Here is a 23,615-nt window from a genome sequence, read left to right on the forward strand (position 1 = left end):
ATCTCATAAGAGTATCTGTCCACGTATGAGAGATATTGGGCCATACATTTACTTTGGTATATAGTTTAACATAAGTAATGCAATGTGTATTCATTTCGCCGTAATTAATGCGATGTTCGGTTACCAATGCAGTAGGATCATTATGCCACAGAGCCACGCATAGGGCCTAGCAACCCTCCCGGGACATCACAAGTTGCATGTAGCATTTCGGAAGTCATCGGACCCATCCTGGCAGATACTTTTTTGAGATACTCTGTGTGCAATTTTTTTTAAGACATGTAGGAATATTACTTACGAGGACATTAAGCTAAAATGTTGGTCCGCCCTTCAACATGCACTCCAGCAAACCTCAGACTAAGATTACTCTGCGTTTACGTTCAAGGTGTCATAATGTTAATTATTAAGGGTTACTGTAGCTTGTCTCCTAAGAACACTGAAGACAGTCTATTATTATTATTATTATTATTATTATTTCGTTTATAACGCTACAAATATTATCAATAAGATAGCTCAAACAATAGAAAACAATAAATGTTATTCTGTATACTACCTTTTAGTTCATAACAAGGGTCATGATTATCTTGAAGATATTATATTAAAGATATTAAAAACAAGAATAACGATTCGATTTACAGTAGTATAGATATCGACTATAGTCCACATAGCACATGCAAAACCATCGTGTGTGTGTGTGCACCTGGGACGTATCTCTCTGGGTTACCATGGCAACAGGACGCCAACAAAGGCCAGGTGTCAGCTGACAAGACACGGCCACTGCATGAGGAGCAGTACAAGGTCACCCTTCACCTGAAACCGTCACACCTCTCCGCTGTTTCTGTTTCGAGACCTTCAAGATGCCTACACTATACCAAGAGGAATTTACAGTCCTCCACCATCCTCAGGAGAAAAAGTAAGGAATATAATTAAGGGCGACGGGATGTTGGTAGAGATACGAAGGAATAGGATTGAAGATAAGAGGCCCACGGAAAGCAGAGGTAAAGATGAATGGTCAATAATAAAAGTTGCGGTGCCCAGAGAGACGCAAAGTCTGAGAAGATTATGCCAATGACCACCTGAAAAAAAGTTTGAAGTGGTAGTTCATGTTCACCAATTCAGAGGATTGATTCATTCAGTACTGTTCATATGTCTATTAGTGGTGACAGAAGTGTTATTACATCTCTTACTATTACTATTATTATTATTATTATTATTATTATTATTATTATTACTATTATTATTATTATTATTATTATTATTATTATTATTATTAGTATTTATATTATTATTATTACTAATATTACTATTATTACTATTATTATTATTACTATTACTACTATTACTATTATTACTATTATGACTATTATTATTTGTATTATTATTACAATTATTATTACTGTTATTATTATTATTATTATTATTATTTTATCTATTTTTTTGTCACATAAACATATGCTCCTTGTTCCTGCCAGAAGAAAAAAAATGAATACAAAGACATTAACACTGTTCTCTTGCCACACACCAGACCAGGTTATCGATTATGCTTCACCTTTGTCTCTCTGTGACGGAACACAGAAATAATGTGAATTCCTGTTGGTGCGTAACCTAAGTAATATATTATGTACTATTATTTTTGCCGGAAGTGTTAATGATTTTTTGTGAGTATAAGAAACAAAATTCAAGGATACACATATTGACGTAGTCAGTTCATACACCTTAACACAGTGTTGATTGTGGCCATTCTTTTTTCTCTCGGTGAAACATTTTGGATGTAATAGAGGAATATGTCTTCAAATCATTACAGATAAATGAACACATTAAGAAAATATGAATATTACCAACTTATTTATACAGTAGCAATTCCTCGCTATTCTTAAAGTAGCTAGCTGTCCAAGTTTACATAATTGAGCAATAATACTTGATATCATAACTAACTAAAGAGAAACACGTAAACTCTAACAATGAGCAGAGGCCAAGAATTGTTAACGGCTGCCACTGTCTTGGTCACCATGGCAACGAGGTACAAACAAAGCTAGTAACCTCTGCAGTATGTACAGTACAATCGTTTCGTTTGATTTAATTTTATAAAATGAGAACCAACAGTAAGGTTACTGATACAAGCTAATATAAGTTCAGTAATGTGAAGATGATGATGCAAAAGCAGTGGCCAGCATCTACTGTATAATCTCACATCGTCTTGTTCGCTCATAAAGCAAAGGATCACATTAACTTCCCTCATAATGAAACCGCGTTGCCTGTCAGTTTCATTAAACGCTGCAGTTTTGATGCCCCTCCCCTCCCCTCCCCCCATCCAAAAAATAAAAAATCGCCTCACTTAACTTAAACTGGACTAGCCATCAAGTATGGGTCACATTGCGGTTAATGTCCCTGAGGACTGGGGCTTGATTCAAGCCTGGTTGACTTACAGCATTTTAAGAGTACTTAAACTTCTTAATCATGATAGGAAGTTTTAAAAGCAAATACTCGTAAAAAAAAGGCCATATTGAAAATACTTGGAACATACTAGGAACTCGTATGTACTTGTATAGTGGCGGCATATATGCTACTTCCTTCAGTTATTCGTATAAAAAATTAGAGGTACAGGAGTTAAATTCTATTTTTCTGGCATTCTTCGTTAATGTTGTACAGTTGCGGAAATGCGTTCCTGCGCCCCCTGTGGTAACCCGTGTCTCGAAATTGAATTGAAACAGTAGTAGTATTATCATCACTATTTATGAATGAGTGGGTATTGGCAGTGTAACGAAGGACGTGATTGGTGGATAGGTTTGCTATAAGTCCTATAGGTTGGCCATTTGGAGACACGGGTTACCACAGCGGGTGTAGGAACACATTTCCGCAACTTTACCAGTTTCTCCAATTTGGTAAATTTGATTTAAGATATTTAACTTCACCTCAGTCAGAAGCATCTCATTTCACTATTTCAGAGAGTGAAATAGAGAAGGTAACAGGGAGGCAGGATGGCAGGTGCTGAGGGGGATAGGGAGAACTGGGACGTGCTGGGCGAATACTCCAACAAGACACTGAGACTCAAGGCTGACCGATGGATCAAAGCTGTCCAGAATGAGGACACTCGCTCAACTCTACTTAACTTCTTCGACTCAGATTCTGAACTGGTAAGGCTTTAACTTTTTCTCAATGAAAGGAAAATATATATATTAAACTCGAGCAGAAATCTACTTAACTACAAGATGGCATATATAGTAAGCGATGTTGATAGCGAGTGTTGCTGTGGGTGCTTCGTAAGGAAAGTTATTCGATGTCTGGGATGAGATTGAAGGAATGTGTCAGAAGGGAAAGTTAGAAGTAAATGTGGACAACCCTAGTAATGGAAACTGTAATTTTATGTTACATCCTGTGATAAATGTCTGCGCTACTATCGGGTAAGTAATGTCTTAAAAATGGTCTGGAATTGCATTTATTTTTGGGTAGATTACAACACCAACTCTTTCGAGTCTCGGTAAGGCTCTGATACGCGTATATCAGTGAGGCTGTGACTATAATGATGCTCTTAAAATAATATTTTAAGAACATCATTATATGAATTGGAAAACGATCTATATTTATGCGACCAATAGGAAAATCAAAGAAACATTTGCACAACTTCTTTGTGTATATCAAATATATACTTAGCATTAAGTGAACCAAATTTATGCAATAATTTAAATACAAAACAACTAGATGTCTCATCGCTGCAGTATTAGGACTGAATCAATAATACTTTTCACTATACTAACGGAACTAACAACTAAATATTTACTCGGGTTAGGTTGTATACGTTTTGGCAAGAACGTAAATATTTTTTCTCACGTAAATTAGTTTAGATAAAAGCAAAAAGTGACATTTGATAGCAATAAAAAAAATTAATCTACACCATTTCCATTTCTAACATAAAGAATCAGAAGAGATTGTATTTACAACTACCGTAGTTTCAAACATCAGCATTGTTCGTTTGTCTTGATATCAGCCAAACACTTTGTGGCGAGTCTGCCAATTCGCTGATGAACTGATTCGCGAGCAACACTGGATCTAGCTCAGCCAAACTGTCTCGCTGTATGTGACAAATCATGCTCTGATTTAACCTTCTTTGAGTCATGGACGAGCTTGTGTATGTGTTCTGCCATTTTAGTTCGCTGAACGAGAGTTCTGCTGAACATGAGCTTGCAGGTGAGCTCAGTATTAGCTTTAAAAGTATTTCCACAAGGGAAAACACCTGCTTAACCTCAGGCCTCATAGCGTGAAGTAGCTTTTAACATACACTGACGCTTTTGGGTTGAAACTGAGTCTTGGAAACTGAAATTTTCAATTTTATGGAGTGGGAGTCAGAGAATTCAGGGTATTTACTCAGTTTCGAAGTGTGGGGGGCGGTGCTATCCCCTCCCCCACAGATCAAAGGTTGGGAGGACATAACTCGAACGTCATCCTCGGTAGTGACGCCCCTGATGATTATTGAAGTACTGGGTGTTGATCTTCATAATATATGTACGTACATACACAAGCACATATACACATGTTTACATACACACACTATCATATAAACAACTCTAACATACACATATTTGCAGTATTAACTTATTCATTGTTTTCTATGCCAGGTGGTAGTGAGTCTGAACTTATCGAACCAGCTAGTGGCAACAAGCGAGGTGCCTGCCGGGTTGAGAACGAAGGCTGTGTACTTCCTGAAATCGAGTGATGTTCCTCTTATACGCGAAGAAGAGACCAGCAATGTCCGCGACCACGTCATTTACGGGGATATCTCGCCTCAGCCACTGGACCAACTCTCTACTCTGATTGAGGAGGTGAAACAGGAGTGTTGGAATGATACGATGAGGCGAGAATAAGGTGGTGAATGAGTGACGAAAACCGATAGTTTGAGTGAGTGAGTGGGTGAGTGAGTGAGTGAGAGGTAGACTTCGAGTGGGTGATTCCAATTTTCATTTACTATACTCGGGATCATGAAACTTCACTCTGGACAGACACCCATCATCTACTACGTCTCCTATCCACTCTATACACAAGAGACGTCATGCACGAAATAAAATCGCGGTGGTGGTTATTTTCTTATAATTAATCTTAATACTAATATAAATACATATTTCAACAACTGGACAGGTTGGACGAAACGCCAGTCCTACGCCAGGTAGAGTCAAAAGCACAAGAATTTCAAGGCGTTAATGATAACAAAAATAGACACAAGAATAAGAGCATAAGTATCACTAATACAGGAGGTTCACTGGTATTCTCACGTAAGTCACATAATGAAATACCTTAGTATCACCTGAGTATTACAGTAAAATACCACATCAGGCTGAAGGGGTCATTTAGACAACGGAGGTAAAGTACACAAATATTACTTAGCCGTAATGTAATGGGATGGATGGATACTTTTGACCCGACTGTACATACCGTGACCTCGTTCTTTTTACAGGGAACGAGTTCATTTCTTTAATTATTTTGCATTGTTAACACATTTTTATATTATAAATACATGGAGCCGGAAATAAATCGTAATGTGTACTCTTATTTGTTTGTTAATACGTCATTTTAAATGAAGCCTTTCATCCGGATCTTTGCCACCTTGGATGTTTGTGTGACTGGACCTTCACAAAGAGTAACTGATGCCAAAAACAATTCCGATGATTGTTTTTATAGAGCAAGTGTCAACAATCACAAAGTTTGCAGAACTACAAATCTCACGAACTCGGGTGTGGACTCCATAATAGCATCCAAATATGGTCGTACATTCACCATAACCTTGCCCTCGAATAGTAATCATTTCAAGTTCGTATATATTTAAATCTTCTTTCAGAGTAAAGAGACCAACTGCTGCCATACTCTCCGAATGAATCATGTCTAGTAAAACTTCACTTATGTAACATTGAGCCTTCATCTTTCTAATTTATTTCTCCTTGAGTTCTTCTGACTTGAACCTTAATTCCCCTCCACCCCCCCCCAAAAAAAATAGTGGGGGGCCCGGATTATTCCCCCCATATGCCCCTATAGCACGACGCCACTGTCTACACAACATCCGATGAATAGCCTCAGCTTTTCTCCCCTTCCTCTACCTAATGAAGATGAGATCTATCGTTCCCTTCCAGGTCATCATCCCTATGCTGGAGAATCCCGCTAACCGTAACGGGTGGCCGGAGATGGTGTGTGAGGACGTGTCGCATCAGCTGTACGCCCTCAGGGGCACTGTCTACCGCATGTGGGGTCAGCTGCGGGGTCAGACGCTCCTACCACTACCCTTTGGCATGGACTCCCTGGAGAAGGCTGAGAGACACGCCCTAGACACGTTAGTTTCTTAATGGGTCTTCATTACTCAGGTGGCGTAGCTAATTATATGAAGTCATAAGGCCGCAGTCGAAGTAAACGGTATTAAGGGAGGACTCGTATATTATCCCGGGTGTGACCATCCCTCTGTATTAGAAGATATTCTTGCCATATATCCTGATTTTCTCATCCCCTAGCACACTATCTCTCTGTTAGCCACTTGAACTTCTCCTGTAATAATTATTTTTTATGCTATTCCTATTCTTATTATTAAAATTTGTTATAATTATTATTAATAATCCTCTTCTTCCTCTCTTTATTATTTGATGATTTTTATGCCAGTAACAGTGTAAAGGCAATTAAGTAATCATAGGCATATGGGCTAACTATTTACTGGGGGGGGGGGGCAGAAGGAATACAAGAGTTAAATGAAATAGTAAAAGAAAATATTAAAAAAAAATAATAATAATCATAACTATCATCATTCTGTCTCCCCGAGCTATTACAGTAAATCAGTGAATACAAGTATATATGTGTAGAGGTTTACAACTTATCAATATGGTCACAAGATATATTACAGATGACTAAGCTATACAACAGTTTCAAGCAACAAATGGGTAATTCTCTCCACATCCAGTTTCCTGGCCAAACGTTAGACTTTAGAGAATTTAAATTTAAACCTGCCAGCGGCTCTCAAGTATTATTGCCCTTCCTTCTGTTGTAGTACCCATATTAAAAAATGGAGACAGATTACCGGCCGATTAGTTTGACGTCAGTATTGGGGAAATTTCTTGAATCAATTATAGCAAATAGCATCCGATCGCATTTAGAGAAAAACAAGTTAATCTATGATCCTCAACATGGGTTTACAAAGGGAAAATCTTGTCTAACAAATCTGCTGACGGTTTTTAGGAAAGTCTATGAGGTAGTAGATAATGACGAAAATTACGATGTTATTAACTTAGACTTTAGTAAAGCATTTGACAGAGTACCGCATCAGAGTCTTCTGAGAAAAGTTAAAGCTCATGGTATTGAGGGGAAAGATTTTAATTGGATAAAATCATGGCTCACCGATAGAACACAGAGGGTCAGCGTAGATGGTCTTAAATCGGAGTGGTTGCTGTGTAACTAGTGGGGTTCCTCAGGGGTCAGTACTGGGCCCACTCTTGTTCATAATCTACATAAACGATCTAGATACTAGGATCAGCAGTGACATAAGCAAGTTTGAGGATGGCACCAAAATAAGGAGGCAGATTAATTCAGGGAAGGATGCAAATGCACTGCAGGAGGATTTAAATAAACTGCAGGAGTGGTCAGAAAATGGCAAATGGAATTCAACACTAGCAAATGCAGCGTACTTAATATTAGAAGAACAAATACGGTCAATGTATACAGCCTTAACAACATCAACCTAGAGAAGTCGACTTGTGACAGAGACCTAGGGGTACTGTACTTGAAAGCCCGGACCTTCGGCCTAGAAAACAGTGCGATATTGTTCGAAATAAGGCAAACAGAGTATTAGGTTTTATATCTAGAAGTGTAAGTAATAAGAGTGCGGAGGTCATATTGCAATTATATCTTGCCTTAATCAGGCCGCACCTCGATTATGCTGTTCACTTCTGGTGCCCTTATTATAGAATGGATATCAATTCACTGGAGTCGGTGCAGCGAAGAATGACGAAAATGATTCCGGGACTTAGAAACCTTCCATATCAAGATAGATAAGAGAAACTAAACTCGCATTCCCTAGAAAGACGAAGAGTGCAGGGAGATAGGATAGAAGTATTTAAGTGGGTGAAAGGAATCAACAAAGGAGATATAGATAAAGTTCTTATAGTATCCGAGCAAGATAGGACTCGGAGCAACGGATTTAAGTTGGATATGTTTCGGTTTAGGAGGGAGATAGGCAGAAACTGGTTCACAAATAGGGTGGTTGACAAGTGGAACAAGCTTAGCAACTTTGTAGTAAGTGCTGGGTCACTAGAAAGTTTTTAAAGTAGGGTAGATAGATTCATAGACGATAGAGTGGTTGTAACTCTCGACAGGAGCTGCCATGCACTGGCCAACCGGCCTATTGCAGACTCCTTATGTTCTGATGTTGGTGGAATGGGCACCTTCCTCTGAATGGAACTAGCTGTTCATCCACAGTAAGTCATTAATACTATATATATCAACGAGTCCTTGAACCTAGACATTTCAAACATCTCTGAGGGGAATAAGTTGGAGTTATGTTAAGTTCATATGCAGATTAGCTACATCTCTTATTGTGGCAACAATACAGATTGTAATGCCAGGCTGTTGATTAATCACATTCTACGCAGCTTGACTACTTACTGAAGCACTTCTCTTTTACCCATGCCACACACAGTTTCCTTGTCTGGAGGTGAAGTTTGTGGCTTGATGTTCATTTTTAGTCAGTGTCACTGCTGTATTTCCTGTTCTCTGAAATATGGTTACTATCACTATCATCACTTTCAGAGACCAATTCTTCCCTTTCCTCCTCAGACAGGGAGGACCTGAGCATAAAACTGTGCAACTGGAATTAAAATTCGATTGTATGCTTAATATGAATAAAAATAATCATAAGACATGCCGGCACAATTACAGCTCAAGAAGGAATAAAGCAGACATAAAATGTATATGGGTCAGAAGCGACCCAGACAGATTGGATAGTGCACATCTGACTATTTCTGATACTATCGATCGACTTTTGTGTAAATGGTTTGGGTCATAGAATATTCTAAAGATACGAGGAAACGACATAAAAGAAAAGTTTGTCTTGCATCATACCATCACTAGATTACAATAAAGGGCTTATGGGTCATATTTCACCCCCCATCAGACTAGAAGCTTTATCACTGGTTAAAAGAATATTCTTTCAACATACTTTGTAAACAGAAATATCATGTCACGAGAATCCCTAAATCATTAGAGATGTAAACCTCTGTGCTTAACATGGTGAGAGACTAGAACCGGCTGCAATGTTCTCATTTCACCCAATTTACCCCTTACCATTATATCACTTTCTCGACACACATGCACCATTATCACTACATGCACATTTAAGCCATGATGGAGTATATTATTCTAGCATGTAACAAACTCATACAAATAATATTTCTCCTAATGCAACGGCACATTTCATCAGGTTATCCCCGAAGTTAACACGAAGAGTATGAATTGTGTCCACCAACACAGCAGACAGGAAGGAATACTGTTTTATTGGCTTATCTCAGTGTTAACTTAAGCATGTTGAAGATTGCTCACTAAAGACGATATGTTGGTGGACCTGTTCCATATCCCCCTGCCCCGACCCTTCTTACGTCACGTTACATCGCCACTCCACACATAGGAGTCAATGACTTTCTATTTAGAAATGTGTATTAAAACTATAACTGTACAAAAAGAATTTTATTCAGACATAGTAAAGGACTGCTCATTTTAGAACTTTAGTCTGGCTACTATAGTGAGATTCCTTTGGGCCATTGCAGTAGTTTTATAACGATGTAAACAAACACAATTTACCAAATTTCACTACGCCCCAGTCACTGTACTAGGTGGAAGTGATGCCGGGTGTACATACATACTGTAGACCCTTTGTATCCCACATAATTCATTTCTAGGAAATATATCCCATCACTGATAGTCCTAGACTCGGTATGGAAGTTGCTATGGGTCATCACATGAAGTATTTTTTCCTAAGACTCGATTTATTTTATTTTATTCAACATTTTATTCTCTTCTTCTAAATGGTAGTTATAACCACCATGGCTGACAATCACTGTTACCAAAAATGTTCATAGTTCAGGTGAGATAATCCAAATAATTTATCTTTATTCGTGATCACCCAATACCTGCCAGGGGAGAGATGACGGACTCCCAGTTGAAGAGCGCCATCGAGGGCGTGGTGATCAAGTGGGTGCATCAGGTGGAGGAGGTCCTCACACAGGACACGGAGGACTTGGCTGGCCCAGATTACTTCCCGAAACCCCTGGAAGAGATTCTCTTCTGGGGAAAACGTCGCGAGAACCTCACACACATCTCCAACCAGCTGAGAGACAAGAAGGTAAGTTGTAGTGTGTGTTGGTCTGTCTTGTGTTGTGGGTGTACGAGATAAGTTGTTTCTGAGGTGTCCAGGTATTTGGACCCGACAAGGAAGACGTCCCCAGAGCCTTAGGCCGATGTTTCCTTAACCTAAGATTATTGAGCCATCTCAGGTGTATACAACCATACCAGCGGTGAAATAAAATTCATCCGCTTAATAATTTCAGTTCACAGTTTTGCCCTCTAATCATGTTTTCCTTCCTTTTGATTGTACTCTTATTGACACGACCCGATGGACCCAAAAAGGTGAGGTAAAATGGTCGTGTGGGAGGGAACAGTGTTTGATGATAGACCTAATCTTAGTTAAGCTAGTGTCTATACTTTTCCTTTGCTATCCACTACAAAAAAGAATCGTTAAGAAAGAAGTTTTCACTATAATAATTATAATGTAATTATTTTGTTTGGGTATAATGTAATTAACAGAGTTGTGTGATTACCATTTCTCGACCACTATTAGTATCAATCTTATCCGCGCTCAGATAACTGTATATGACAGCTAAGGTAAAAGGGGAAAATCTACTTTATATTCGATTACGTTTATCAGCTTATTGGATGACTCTCACAACATTTTTCAATTATTCTTCACCATAAAACTAAGTAGTCTACGAAAATACTTGACCTAGCACCTCGATGATACATTTAACTTCAGCCTTTTTTTATTTAGGATTAGCCCACCCCGGCACAGGACACTGACCCACATCAGGGTCCGGAAGGCGGGGAAAAAATAATAATAATAATAATGATAATAATAATAATAATAATAATAATAATAATAATTATACCACAAACAATTAAAAAAAATGAATAAATAAATCAAGAGTGAGAAACTATATACAGTATGTATGTTGTGTTGTCAATAATAAGAGAAACAATTGAGACCCTGCAATTGTGTGTAAATGTGGCAGAAAGTCAGATCAGCAACCTGGGACTTGGTCACAATTTTCGTGATGCCATATGGCAGCAGGGTCTACCATTAGACAACACATTATGCTTCCAAAATCTTCCCAGGTGGTAGTACCTCCCTGTTTGATAGCTGCCTACATTTCAGCCCAGCTCCCTCCAGCGCGTTCGTTCTTATGGCCGTGAAAGTGTTTTAGACGTCTGGCAAATATAAGCCTTAATAATAAAAAGTGATTGTGGAGAAAGGTTTAGGTAAAAGATTATTTCTCTTGCCTCCACTCAGGTACGGATGATGTCCAACATGCTGGAGGTGACCGAGTCCGCCTACTACCCAGCCTTCGTTAAGATGTGTGCTGATGTTACTATGGGTAAGTGTGTGTGTGTGTGTGTGTGTGTGTGTGGTTCATAGGCGCCAGGACGTGTCCATGTGCTAGTGGGCCTAAATGCCGTCGCTCTGGGGCCCACTGCTACTCCAAGATCCCCTACTAGTTTAGCTTGGGCCCACGAGGCACGCAGTTACCGTGTGTTGCCACGAGGAGGCAGAGCAGGAGTCTTGATGGTGAAGAGGCTCTGTACTGGCGGGGGAGGACTTATGCAAGTTGCTTCCCTGTTCACCATGAGAGCTACCCAGCGGCAGTAGCTCATAGAGAGAAAGCAAGCAGTGCCTGTCCCTTAACACTAATATAATGCTGCTACACTAGACGCATTACAACACCCTGTGTGCGCAGGACACAAGCACCCCTGCTGCCTTGCGGATTAACCTTAGTAGGTATAAGGCTACGGGAGTAAACCCCAAGTGAAAATATCTGTGGTGGAGCCCCGCATCAGGCAGACATGCTTACAGAGCTCCAATAAGACCCTAAGAACAGTATAGGCGGTAGACGTGACCAACATGGGAACCCAACGACTACACCGGCGGATGAAGGCAATGTCTGATGGACAGGCTGCTAAAGCAAAACCCAACAAACTGGGCTATCGACAGTTCATTGCAACTCTCTCTCTCCCCAGTCGTTGCAACTACTTGCACCACTGGATCAGGAAAAGGGAGAACAAAGATGTGTGGTTGCAGCCTGCTCTCCTGCCTCACCACATAAATCAACTAACACACATCATACCTCTCATCATCATCAAACCCATATTCCCCCAAAAGTCCTATGGCGACGGACGATTGGCGACGGCGACAGGCCTGGAGTCTCTAGTCACAACTCTGCACATGGGCAGCAGTGCAATTCGGTCTTGTCTGTGCGACTCAGCAACCAACGCCTATATCTATGTAGTTTATGTATATAATATATAGTAATAATGGCGAGCTCTGGCATAATGGTCAGCATGCTCGCCTCGCAACCGAGCGGACCCGGGTTCGATCCACGGCAGGGTGAAACTATGGGCAGGTTTCTTTATGGCATTTGCTTCTGTCTACCCAGCAGTAATTGGGAGCTTGGATGTTAATCGATTTGCGGATTATGTTCCGGGGTAATGGTTAGCCGGTGCAGTTGGCGAGCTGTCCGGTCTTCTCGGACTATTCCTTGACACTGGATCATGCAGCTCGTTAACTTAGGGTGTGGTTGTTGTGTTGGTGACAGCTTCTACACTTTAAGCAAATTCCTGGGTGGGTTCGGTTATATGTTGACTTAGGAAACAGTCCTGAACTGTTTCAATAAAATCCTTTGAATCTGAGCTACTTATAAGGTCGGTCGATTCTTTTTGAGTAAAGTTAAAGTCGCTACTATACATACTTGGCTATGTCTGGATGCTCTGCGCATTTCATCCCAAATAAGTCGCTCATTAACTCCATCGACATTAGGAGGTCTATATATTACTTCATTGATTAATTTTCCCTACCAACGGTTATTTCTAATCAAATTGTTTCTGTATTCTGTTCAGTTTTTATTTCCTTATTGATTTCACATTTCAGAGTATCCTTGACATAGATTGTTACCCCGCCTCCTTTCCTAATCTGCCTACCGGTATGTTATAATTTGTAACCTTTAATTTGGTATTCGACAGGTAACTCACACGAGTATAAGTTTATCCATGTTTCGGTGAATGCTATGATATCGATTTTTTCGGTACATACCAACGCCCTCATTTCATCCATTTTGTTTCCCATACTTCTACATTTAAGTTAGTTGTGATATGAGTCCTCTCTTTGTCGCGTGTAGGTTTTAACTCCCTGCCTAATTGAGCTTTGTCATCATCCCTAACACCATTTCTCTGTAACCTTTCACTTTGTTTACCCGCTTCCACTGCCTCCTCCTCGATCCCCGGGCTCACGTGCTCCCCTCGCAATTTAAAGACTTCAAAATCTTTTGAACTGCCCTCTCAAGAGAGCCAGCCAGGGTTGCCATCCCATCCCTAGACAAGTGCATCCCTTTCCTAGCATAAAGGTTCCTTCTTCCGTAAAAGTTGTCCCAGTTGTCAATGAATGTGACTGATGGTGAATTGCAGTATTTGTCAAGATAGCTGTTGATACCAACTGCCCTTGACAACCATTCATTGCCAACTCCTCTTCTAGACAGGACACCACATATGATAGGGATCCCTCCCTTCACCCAAATATGTTCGATAATTGTCTTGATCTTATCAAGGAGCACCTCACTCCTACACCGGCCAATATCATTGCCTCCTGCACTGAGGCAAATAATGGGTTTGTTCCCATTACCAGGCAAGATATTGTCCATCCTTTCAACTTTATCCCCCACCCCAGCTCCTGGCAAGCACTCGCATCCTATTTCTATTTTGACACAAAAAGCTCTATCCAGGTACCATACCTGGGAATCACCAATAATTAAGGTATTCATACCTTCCTTGTCAGCCCTGTTTTTGACTATGTTCCCGTCCAATTCGTTTATTAACTTATTAAAAAAGTTAATACACTTAGCTGTATTCGTTTCCTTATCTTTCTTCACCACCAGTTTGGTCATTCGTCTCAACCCTCCATTGGCCTGTGTTTTCGTCAGACTCTCCCTGTCACTTCCTTTAATTTCAAGTTTTGTCCTTTACCTTCACTAACTCGGCCCTCAGAAGGGCACATAGCTGCTCACAACTAAAACTAGCCATTGCACTGCCAGTTAATCCCCGGGAGCTAAAACAGTACACACCTGGTAAAATATTTTGTGCTCAGGTCACCTGACATCATATCACCTGGTACGAATTACATCATATTACATCTTTCATTGAGATTTGCGCATAAATCATGTTCAACCTCTTTAGTTACCATGTTGACTTGAAACTTAGGACCTATGACATTGTTTGTATGACAAGTGTCTAGCGCTAGTTCGTCCCGCAGCTGTGGAGGAGGCGAGGGACGTCATGATCCATCTGACACCCCTCAAACCCCTGCTGGAGGGTCTGGAGGCTGGGGAGTTCCAGGACGCTCCGCCACTCATCCCTCCCCTCATGCACTGTATATGTCTCTTGTGGGCCACCTGTCCCGCTTACCGCAAGCCTGACCGCATCGTCACCCTCTTCAGAGAAATTACTAACCTGCTCATCAGTATGGTAAGGAAGACAAGTCTTGATGGCTACTGCATGTTGTCTGAGATATTGTTTGTTGTGGGACAGAGACACAGTGTTTATGTATATTTAGGGACTGTATGTAAGTTCAAGATATTTAAGTAGATTCAGCTTCAAGAATTGTTTTAAATTCTGATTCGGAATTTTTTTGTAGATTCATATCCTTGAAGTTTTTTGTGAATTCGAAAGGTTTAGGTAGATTCAGATAAAAAAAAAATATATATATATATATGTAAAATATAATTTTTAATATCAGCATCGTAAGAGGAATTTTAAGTTAGTGCTGTGCATACAATAGTGTGTTATTATCAGATGATACTCGCAATAATGATTTTGTTAAGCTTTTGGGGGTGATGGATAAACCATCTGAGGACGATAGTTTAATCTTAACGAGGCATTAGTGTATCCCTTTGAAGGCAATTGTTTAACCTCTTAAGGACGCTGGTTTAACCCTTTGAGGACAATAGTTTTATCCCTTCAGAATGACCCTCTCAACCAGCGTCTTCAGTAAGGGGTCACTTTGCTGAGGCTTGGGGTTAGTCCAATCGTAATTGCTGTGTAAGATTCAGCAAGTGGTGAGTAGTTAGTTGACTGATCTGTTGAAAATGAATATGCTGAGAGAATGGAGACTCACGGTCGAGTTTTGCTCGTCTACAGGGGCGCAACTTCATAGGGACTGTGGGGTTCCAGGCCGAAACTACGGAGCCACTTCAGAAGATCAACACCTGCGTCTCTGTCCTCAAGACGTTCAGGTGAGCTTTTCTCTTTAAACGTCGGCCCTGTCACTCTATTATGTAATATTTAACACCTTCCCCTCACATGAAAAAACCCCAATGGTGTAGGGTAACCAAAGATGCCCAGTAACGAGGTAGTAGTATTTCATTACTTTATTCAAGTAATTTTCTGGAGGATTTGAACACTTAAATGTACTTTACTTTTTTGCACCTATACTTCTACTTGAGTAACTTTTCGGCTTAAGTAATGCACTTTTGCTTCGTTACTTTTGGAAGTATCCGCTATCGGCTGAATTTAGATAAACCAATTAGAACCATTACATCTGACTATTGCCATTATATATATAATATGAGAATAACACATTCCTACCTAATGGTATAATACCTAGATGTGCTGCTTGCCATCAGTGTATCAGGATTAGTCACCAGTCATAGGATCTTATCTGTTATCATGGGTCCTGACATTCGCTGCCATAAACCACCTTCTGTAGTCACGCCACTTGCCGTCATTTGACACTCCTATAAATCATTAATCTTTAACTGTTTATGTCATTTCCTAAGAGGAGAAAAGGACCGTAGGTTACGCTCAAAATACAGTATACTGTAATCTTATTTTTGTTGGCTTTATATTCTCCCACGGTGGGGTTGCAATGATATATATATATATATATATATATATATATATATATATATATATATATATATATATATATATATATATATATATATATATAGATAATAGGAAATAAATACGAAGATATGTAATTATATTAGGGGTGAGTACAGACTAAGGAGCAGTACAAAACAAGGTATCACGCGCACCTACAGTAATTTACCTGCATATATATATGTAACCGGTCGGAATTTACTGGACTTTAATTTCTCACTTGACTTGGGGTTTATTAAAGATTGTTAGATGGCAATTGCAGTGGAAGCACCCCTTTGAGAAAAATCCCGAACCAGCACAAGAACACTTAAATCTACTTAACAAAATGACTTGTCCGTGACCCGTGGAAGGATAGCGTCTGTGACTGGGATGAATGAGACACACTGTAAAATTTAGACACTTTTATTCCCTCCAACACTGCAAACACAACCAAATAATGGTACACCAATATGCGCACCTCTTAACTTGAACTTAAAACACTACTCTGGGGAATAAAAGTTATACATGATATTGAAATTATTAGAAACTCAGGCAACAATAAATTTAAAGTATTAAGAAATGTTGCTTGCACACATGAAACAGGCCTTAAGGGCTTTCAACAAAATTATATCACCCCAACAGATGCACAATTCCTACCCTAACTTAAACACTACTCTGGGGAACAAAGGTTATACCTGAGATTGGAATTATAAAGAAAAATTAAATGCATTAAAGGAATTAAATCACAGTATCACTCTGGTTCCACTTAGTGACACAAACATTCAAAAACAATACTATCAAAATCAATTAAGAACTATTACCACACACGTCAAGATAATATCAGTAACTGAAAAAATGGTACTAACTACACACAAATATAGTCACTATTATTGATATGTTACTGGGTCCACCAATACTCGTGAACCATGCTCCACCCAACTCAACATACACCCGTAATAAGGGAGATAAAATGTTCCTCTAGGTATCCCCTAGACTCATGGTCTCAGTGTGTGACCATTAATTTACTCAGATAGCCTCAGTGTACTCCCAGTGCGTCCATGGGCAGGAAGAGAGAACGCCAGCAGGTGTCTATGGCCAGTAGGTAACACTTCTAGCTGACCGAGGACACGTGGTGTTGTGCACCCACGTGGTAAGAACTGATCACCCACTGCTGATGCTGGCCCGGTGTCGTTTTAGTTGTCGGGAGCACTCGTTCACTCAAGAGATCCTTTGCTACCCCGCTAACCAGTGACAAGCCTACACTGATCGTTCCGAAGGCGACAATCGCCAAGCCTCAATCATCAACGGCAGTCTCAAACGGCAGTCAGTCTCTCTCAGCCAACTTCTCCCAGTCAAACTCGCGGTCAAGTGGGTTCTGACGGAAACCCTGAAATGAACTCACTGTTAGCTCTTGTTAACTTTACCACTGCCCTATCTAACCCTGTCTGAGATCGAATGAGACTTACTTGTTATACTGCAATAGCGCAACACAGGTGACTAGACCACGTGACTATTTCTGTGACGGACGCGCAGGGACGTCTTGTTTGTCTGAATGCTTCCCCGTGACTGAGAGAGAGCCCGCCTCGTGTCCTCTCAAGGCGTTAGCTTAGGCCTACGTGACATATTTTCCGCCTAACTAATAACTCCTTGGGACACCCGTAACATTATTCAGACTGATAAACGATCTATAATAATTTCAAATTCAATAATAGTCCCTTAACTTCATGAATCGCATCATTATTAATTCGGCAAATTACATTTAATATCATATAGGCCTAGTTCCACAACCTCTCGCTATGTGCGGGGAGCGCTCTCTTCCCTCAGACGACCTTGAAAGCTCAGTATCGCCAATGGCGCGGCGTTTGAAATTACACTGAAATTTCTGAATATTACATATATATATATATATATATATATATATATATATATATATATATATATATATATATATATATATATATATATATATATATATATATATATATATATATATATATATATATATATATATATAGAGGGTGTCCCAGAAAGAGTCAACTTTCTTCCCTACCTGCCTCCTTTCCTCCCTACCTGCACCCTGCCTCTTTCCTTCCCTGTGTGCTCACTGCCTCATTCCCTCTAACTCACAGTATCTCAGGGAGCAGGCAGGGGTGGGGGAGGCAGGGACATTTTCTGGGTCTTAACAGTACTTTTACTTCAGTAACATTTCCCGGTACCTTATGCGCTGCACATGGTCATCAGAGTCAAGTTTTTCTACTCCACCGTTTGATCAGGATTGTTGTGAGAACCAAGAAATATGTGCTTATTCCTTTCGTTTATTACTTAAGTTTTTTAGAGTAAGTATTGTAACTTACTCCTAAACAAACTTAAGGAATATACTAAATATGTAAATGAGTTAGTTTGATCACAGTCCACGTAGATAGAAAGACTGGGAGATAGTAGGACCTGGCCATCATCAGTGAGATCATCATTAATGAAGGAAGAGACAGGTAGATGACAGCACAGAAGTTCATGTAGTGCCAGACACTTGTCATCCGTGCTTTAGATTCGAAGTACTCAATTTCTTCACAAGCTTTCACTCATGGAAGACAACATGAAATCCCCATGGCTTACCGTTTTTTAAAGACCAACAGAAGATTGTTGGCCTTCGTCTTTCAGAGACAGCTTCCAGGAACACCGAGAAAAGGTACATTCATACTTTAAGGAGGAAGAGCGGCCCCGACGTTGGGAGTTCCACCCTACGCACGCCTTCTCCCGGATGGACCAGTTCCTGTCACGTCTTGCTAATATCAAAGTTAGTGCCCTCATTTTCACCATACTTGTTCATACTTACATTTAGTTTACAGTGTCAAAGACTCACGATAAATTAAAAAAAAAAGCTTAAGGCGGTAGTCATATTCAGCGATTAGTCATAATAGAATAGTGTAAAGTTTCATGAACTTTTTTAAAAACATTACGTTATGGTAAACCCTTCTGATCCATTATAATATTGTTTGGCCAATCTTTCACCATCATCATGATAATGACCAGTCGTGTGTTCTTTTTGCAGGAGATCTTCGACGTCGCTAAGGAATTCCTGAAGATTGAGAAGGTGGAATTTGGAGGTCCAAAAGGCAAAGTTCTCGGTGCCAACATCTCATCTGTTTTCAGGTGATACTCTCTCTCACTTGACCACCAGTACAACTGTAAGTCTCCCACACTTTTTTCCACCACCAGTGAACAAAATCTCTACTTCATCCCCCACACACGTCAACACACAGCCCCGTGCATTCTTCTTTACAACCCAGCAGTTGACTCCTCCACTTCCTCTCTTTCTCTCCAAAGTGAATTCAACGAGGCCTACACAGCGTTCTCCATCCGCACGTACGACTGCTTGGACCCAGCTGAAGACGCCTTCGACGAGGGCCATCAACAATTCAAGAGGAAGGTGACTGAGCTGGAGCAGCGCCTCAGTCTCATAGTGAAACACGCCCTTCAGGAGAGCCAAAGTCCCGAGTCTTACTTTAAGGTTCGAAGTGCAGGCTAGTTTTAGAGTGCCTTGCTCTTTTGGCATCAGTTGATATGTGGACAGCTAATTTAATGGTTATATATATGCAAAAACATATTCATTATTCCTTTCACAAAAAATATTCACACAAAACTTATATATCATTCTCAGTTTGACACACACACACACACACACACACACACACACACACACAGTTAACTACACATAAAGAGTTGTCAGTTCAGGAATTATAAAACCTTGTAATAATCTTATTTCAAAACATCAAAACTGACACAGGATATATATATATATATATATATATATATATATATATATATATATATATATATATATATATATATATATATATATATATATATATATATATATATATATATATATATATATATATATATAAGCAAACTTACTACACGTGTGACCTGGACAGGTGGTGGAGCTGTTAGGTAGTATGCTGGAGCGTTCCATCATACAAACAGAGTACACCACTTGCCTCCCCCACCTGTTGTTACTCCTGAAGAACGAGATTGAGGCCGCCAAGGTATGTGGTCATTGCCTTAGCGGGTTTTCCTATAAGCTCCCTCTGGTCAAATCATCCTGCTTCAAATGTGGGCGTGGACACCTCGGTGTATAGTCTGACGAGGACACTTGGGTGATCACTCTGTTCTTTTCATTTGTTCAAATATAAAAGTGTCGAAGATAGTACAAAATGCATTTACCATATATCTAAACAAAGATTTATTTTTTATTCTGCTGGTCAAATGACATTGGAATCTCTTCTTTGATATGAATATAAAACTACGACAACAACTTTAATATTTTTTTTTAATCAACGTAGGAGTAAAATGACTCCAATTCACAATGCTTCTCTTCTTGGCACCAACCCAGGAGTTGTTTGAACAATGGCAACAAGGCACGACTGTATTACAAGACGAAGATGGCCGCCCTGAGGAAGTGTTTGAGGATGATGATGTGGTGCAGATGAGGGGTAAGGACGACGACCCCTACAGCGTACCTCACCGCTACTTCCCTCCTGTGGTGGGAAAACTCAAGTGCCTCAGGGAAGTGAATGACCGAGTGGCAGGAAACATGCAGACTTTTTCTCAGCTGAGTCACCCGTGAGTAATATGTCAGGGACTGTTTACGCTCTGTCCATTATTTTACGTGTAGTCCTAGATAATATATTAAGAAAAAAATAAAACAACCAACAGATCAGATTCACCAATTTTGAAGTTAATCGTCTTCACTCCTGTTAAACTGCACAAATCTAATAATATTTTTTACAGTGTGTGTGCGGGACTTGCAGTAATCACACATATTATTTCCATTAGACCTTTTGAGAATATTCCTTATTTTTTGTGATTCAGACAAGGTAATTAAAGTTGAGCTTGAGGGGTAGACAGTTGGTTAATTTTGGTAGCACCAGCTTTTAAGACAATGTTATCAATCTTTATGTTATCCCATTGAGATGAATATTGAAACTCAGTTTAAAATTTAATTTCACTTAATTATTAAAAGAACAATATTAAATATGCAAAAAATATTCTAGAGATAAAATAAAAAGTACAGTAATCACATACATTTATGAGGCAGAATACTTTTTTTTAACTCTTATCACTTATCATATCATATGGATACTAATGAAAATTAAGTTCAAACAAGTCCAGTCATAATTTCTTAGTGGAAATACACATAAAAACTTTTCCAACTTGTAAATTCACAACTAACGCCAGTGAACTTCCCTCGCTACATTGATAAGCATAAATATTCACCACTTATCTGTTCTTATGTCCAGGTCCAAATTACTCCCACCCAGTGATCATTTTCCAACTCGATATTCAGATAAACATTTGGAACATACAGTACCTGTACCAAATTGGTCTTGAAAAGGTGACTTAACACAGCAAACATTTACACTATTCCAGGTAAATTAAATCATAAAATTATTGACCTAAACACATGTGACGTACCTATTTATCGACCTAAACACACGTGAGGCCAGGGCCGGCTTTAACTTCTGAGGGGCCCTTTGCAAGACAATGTTTGGGGGCCCCCATTCCTTAGACAACCCTCCTATTGTGCCCAGTCTATCACCCACATACAGTATATTCCTGATTGTCTATGAGACTGTTGTCTGGATAAAAGCGCCCACCCAATATTATATACTGTTATTTAAACATACATACAAATATATAACAGGAAGGTAAATCAGTATCTGTTGCCAGGTTTTTATAGACAGAAACCACCAGATGGCTGAAACTAACTCGCCTGTGGTTTTGACAAGCGCACGCCACACGACACCAGAATTGAAATACGAAGCCTACTAAGCAACAAATATATTGTATTAGGAAGGGCCCCCCCCCCAAGTGATAGGGGGCCCTGTGCGGCCGCACAGACCGTACATAGCTGGTGGCCGGCCCTGATTATTGCACATACTCACAAAAAGTCGTAGTAGACATGATCAAGTCAAAGTGATAAAAATAATACCATGTGCCATGGGTGGCTTGGATCTCATTCTGGGCCGATCTTAATACATGTTAACATGTTACAATTTGTTTTTTATTTTTTCTTAATCAGTTTCATGGGGTAAAATATTTCCTTTCTTCATGCATTTTCTCGTGAGTTACAAAGATTTAAGACTTCAAATTTATTTCACAAAGATTATTAATCATTCTGCTTGTTCACACAATACTTCAGGTAAGTTAACATTTCAAAATAACGTCAATATTCTAAAGATTCTAGATACTCTTACAAATAAATGCTGAACTTGGCATTTACTTCCCATTCTCTCTCCACTTGTTTATCGTTTAAAGGGGTAACTCAAATAGTTTGTTTCATAATTCTATTTCACAAAGATTTACAGTACACTTTTAAACATCAATAAAAATCAGTTTTGATATTAAATTAATTAAAACTAAATTGGTTACACTCCGCAGCCTGGTTAGTAGTGAGGAGGGCGTGTCCCTTCAGCGGCAGTGGCAGGAGGTGCAGAGTGGACTGGAAGAGTACATGAAAAAGGTAGTGGAGGAGTGGAGAGCTTTGGCTTCTGCTGACTACACTCACGCCCTCAGTCAGCCCATCCTCCAACGTCGTCACGACTCTACCATCGCTGTTAACTTCAGCTCAGAGGTACGACCGTGACGACTCCCCACACTTCTCAGCCACCCCCTAGTGTGACAACCCCCCACACTTACTAACAGCCTCCTAGTGTGACGACTCCCCACACTTCTCAGCCACCCCCTAGTGTGACGACTCCCCACACTTCTCAGCCACCCCCTGGTGTCGTGGTTCTCAATTAGTTTTAGCCATTACCCCAAAACAAGTCTGACAACAATACTCATTACCCCGACATAGGTTTGTCAACTGTGTATTTCCATACTATTTTTGGTCAAGGTCACTTTCTTCATTATCATGATTTGCATTTTGGAAATAAACCTTGCTATTTAATTTCAACTCTCCTTTATTGTTAACTGAGAATTATACAGTAATTAAAATAGTGAATATGAAATACAAGTCATTGAACTGATAAGAACTTTCACTAATGAGCAAAATGGCACTTTCGGTTGACCATTTCTTGAATACGTAGGGATAACTTTGTCAAGGCACATCTCATATCACTGTCAGGGTTCAGTCTGTTCCTATCTATACTACAGATGCTCAAGAGGGCCGAAAATCCTGGCTCACACAAACATGTTGACCCAAATGGTAGGAGATTTTTGTAGCGATTGAACTAGCCAACGGAAATTCCTTGCTATGAATTGTCCAGCCAGCCCCCATAGTATGTGTCACCTCACAACTACCAGCCAGCCTCCATAGTGTGTGACACCTCACAACTACCAGCCAGCCCCCATAGTATGTGACACCTCACAACTACCAGCCAGCCCCCATAGTGTGTGACACCTCACAACTACCAGCCAGCCCC

The 23,615-nt window shown here is 39.8% G+C and overlaps 1 protein-coding gene across 1 annotated transcript in view; it reads left to right on the forward strand.

Annotated features, from left to right (window-relative positions):
* The first annotated feature begins 796 nt into the window (after nt 1-796).
* The window catches only part of LOC121877745 (dynein beta chain, ciliary-like), a 178,514-nt gene continuing 155,695 nt past the window's right edge, over nt 797-23,615 (forward strand). The window contains 13 exon segments of the mRNA XM_042383602.1: nt 797-910; nt 2,943-3,131; nt 4,611-4,814; nt 6,114-6,310; nt 10,150-10,354; nt 11,576-11,660; nt 14,582-14,793; nt 15,466-15,560; nt 18,847-18,982; nt 19,238-19,338; nt 19,513-19,696; nt 20,582-20,811; nt 22,630-22,822. Coding sequence (XP_042239536.1) covers nt 2,976-3,131; nt 4,611-4,814; nt 6,114-6,310; nt 10,150-10,354; nt 11,576-11,660; nt 14,582-14,793; nt 15,466-15,560; nt 18,847-18,982; nt 19,238-19,338; nt 19,513-19,696; nt 20,582-20,811; nt 22,630-22,822 — 1,998 coding nt within the window. The 5' untranslated portion in view covers nt 797-910; nt 2,943-2,975.

The sequence above is a fragment of the Homarus americanus genome, unplaced genomic scaffold (genome assembly GCF_018991925.1).
Source record: "Homarus americanus isolate GMGI-L3 unplaced genomic scaffold, GMGI_Hamer_2.0 scaffold24523, whole genome shotgun sequence".
Classification (NCBI taxonomy): domain Eukaryota; kingdom Metazoa; phylum Arthropoda; class Malacostraca; order Decapoda; family Nephropidae; genus Homarus; species Homarus americanus.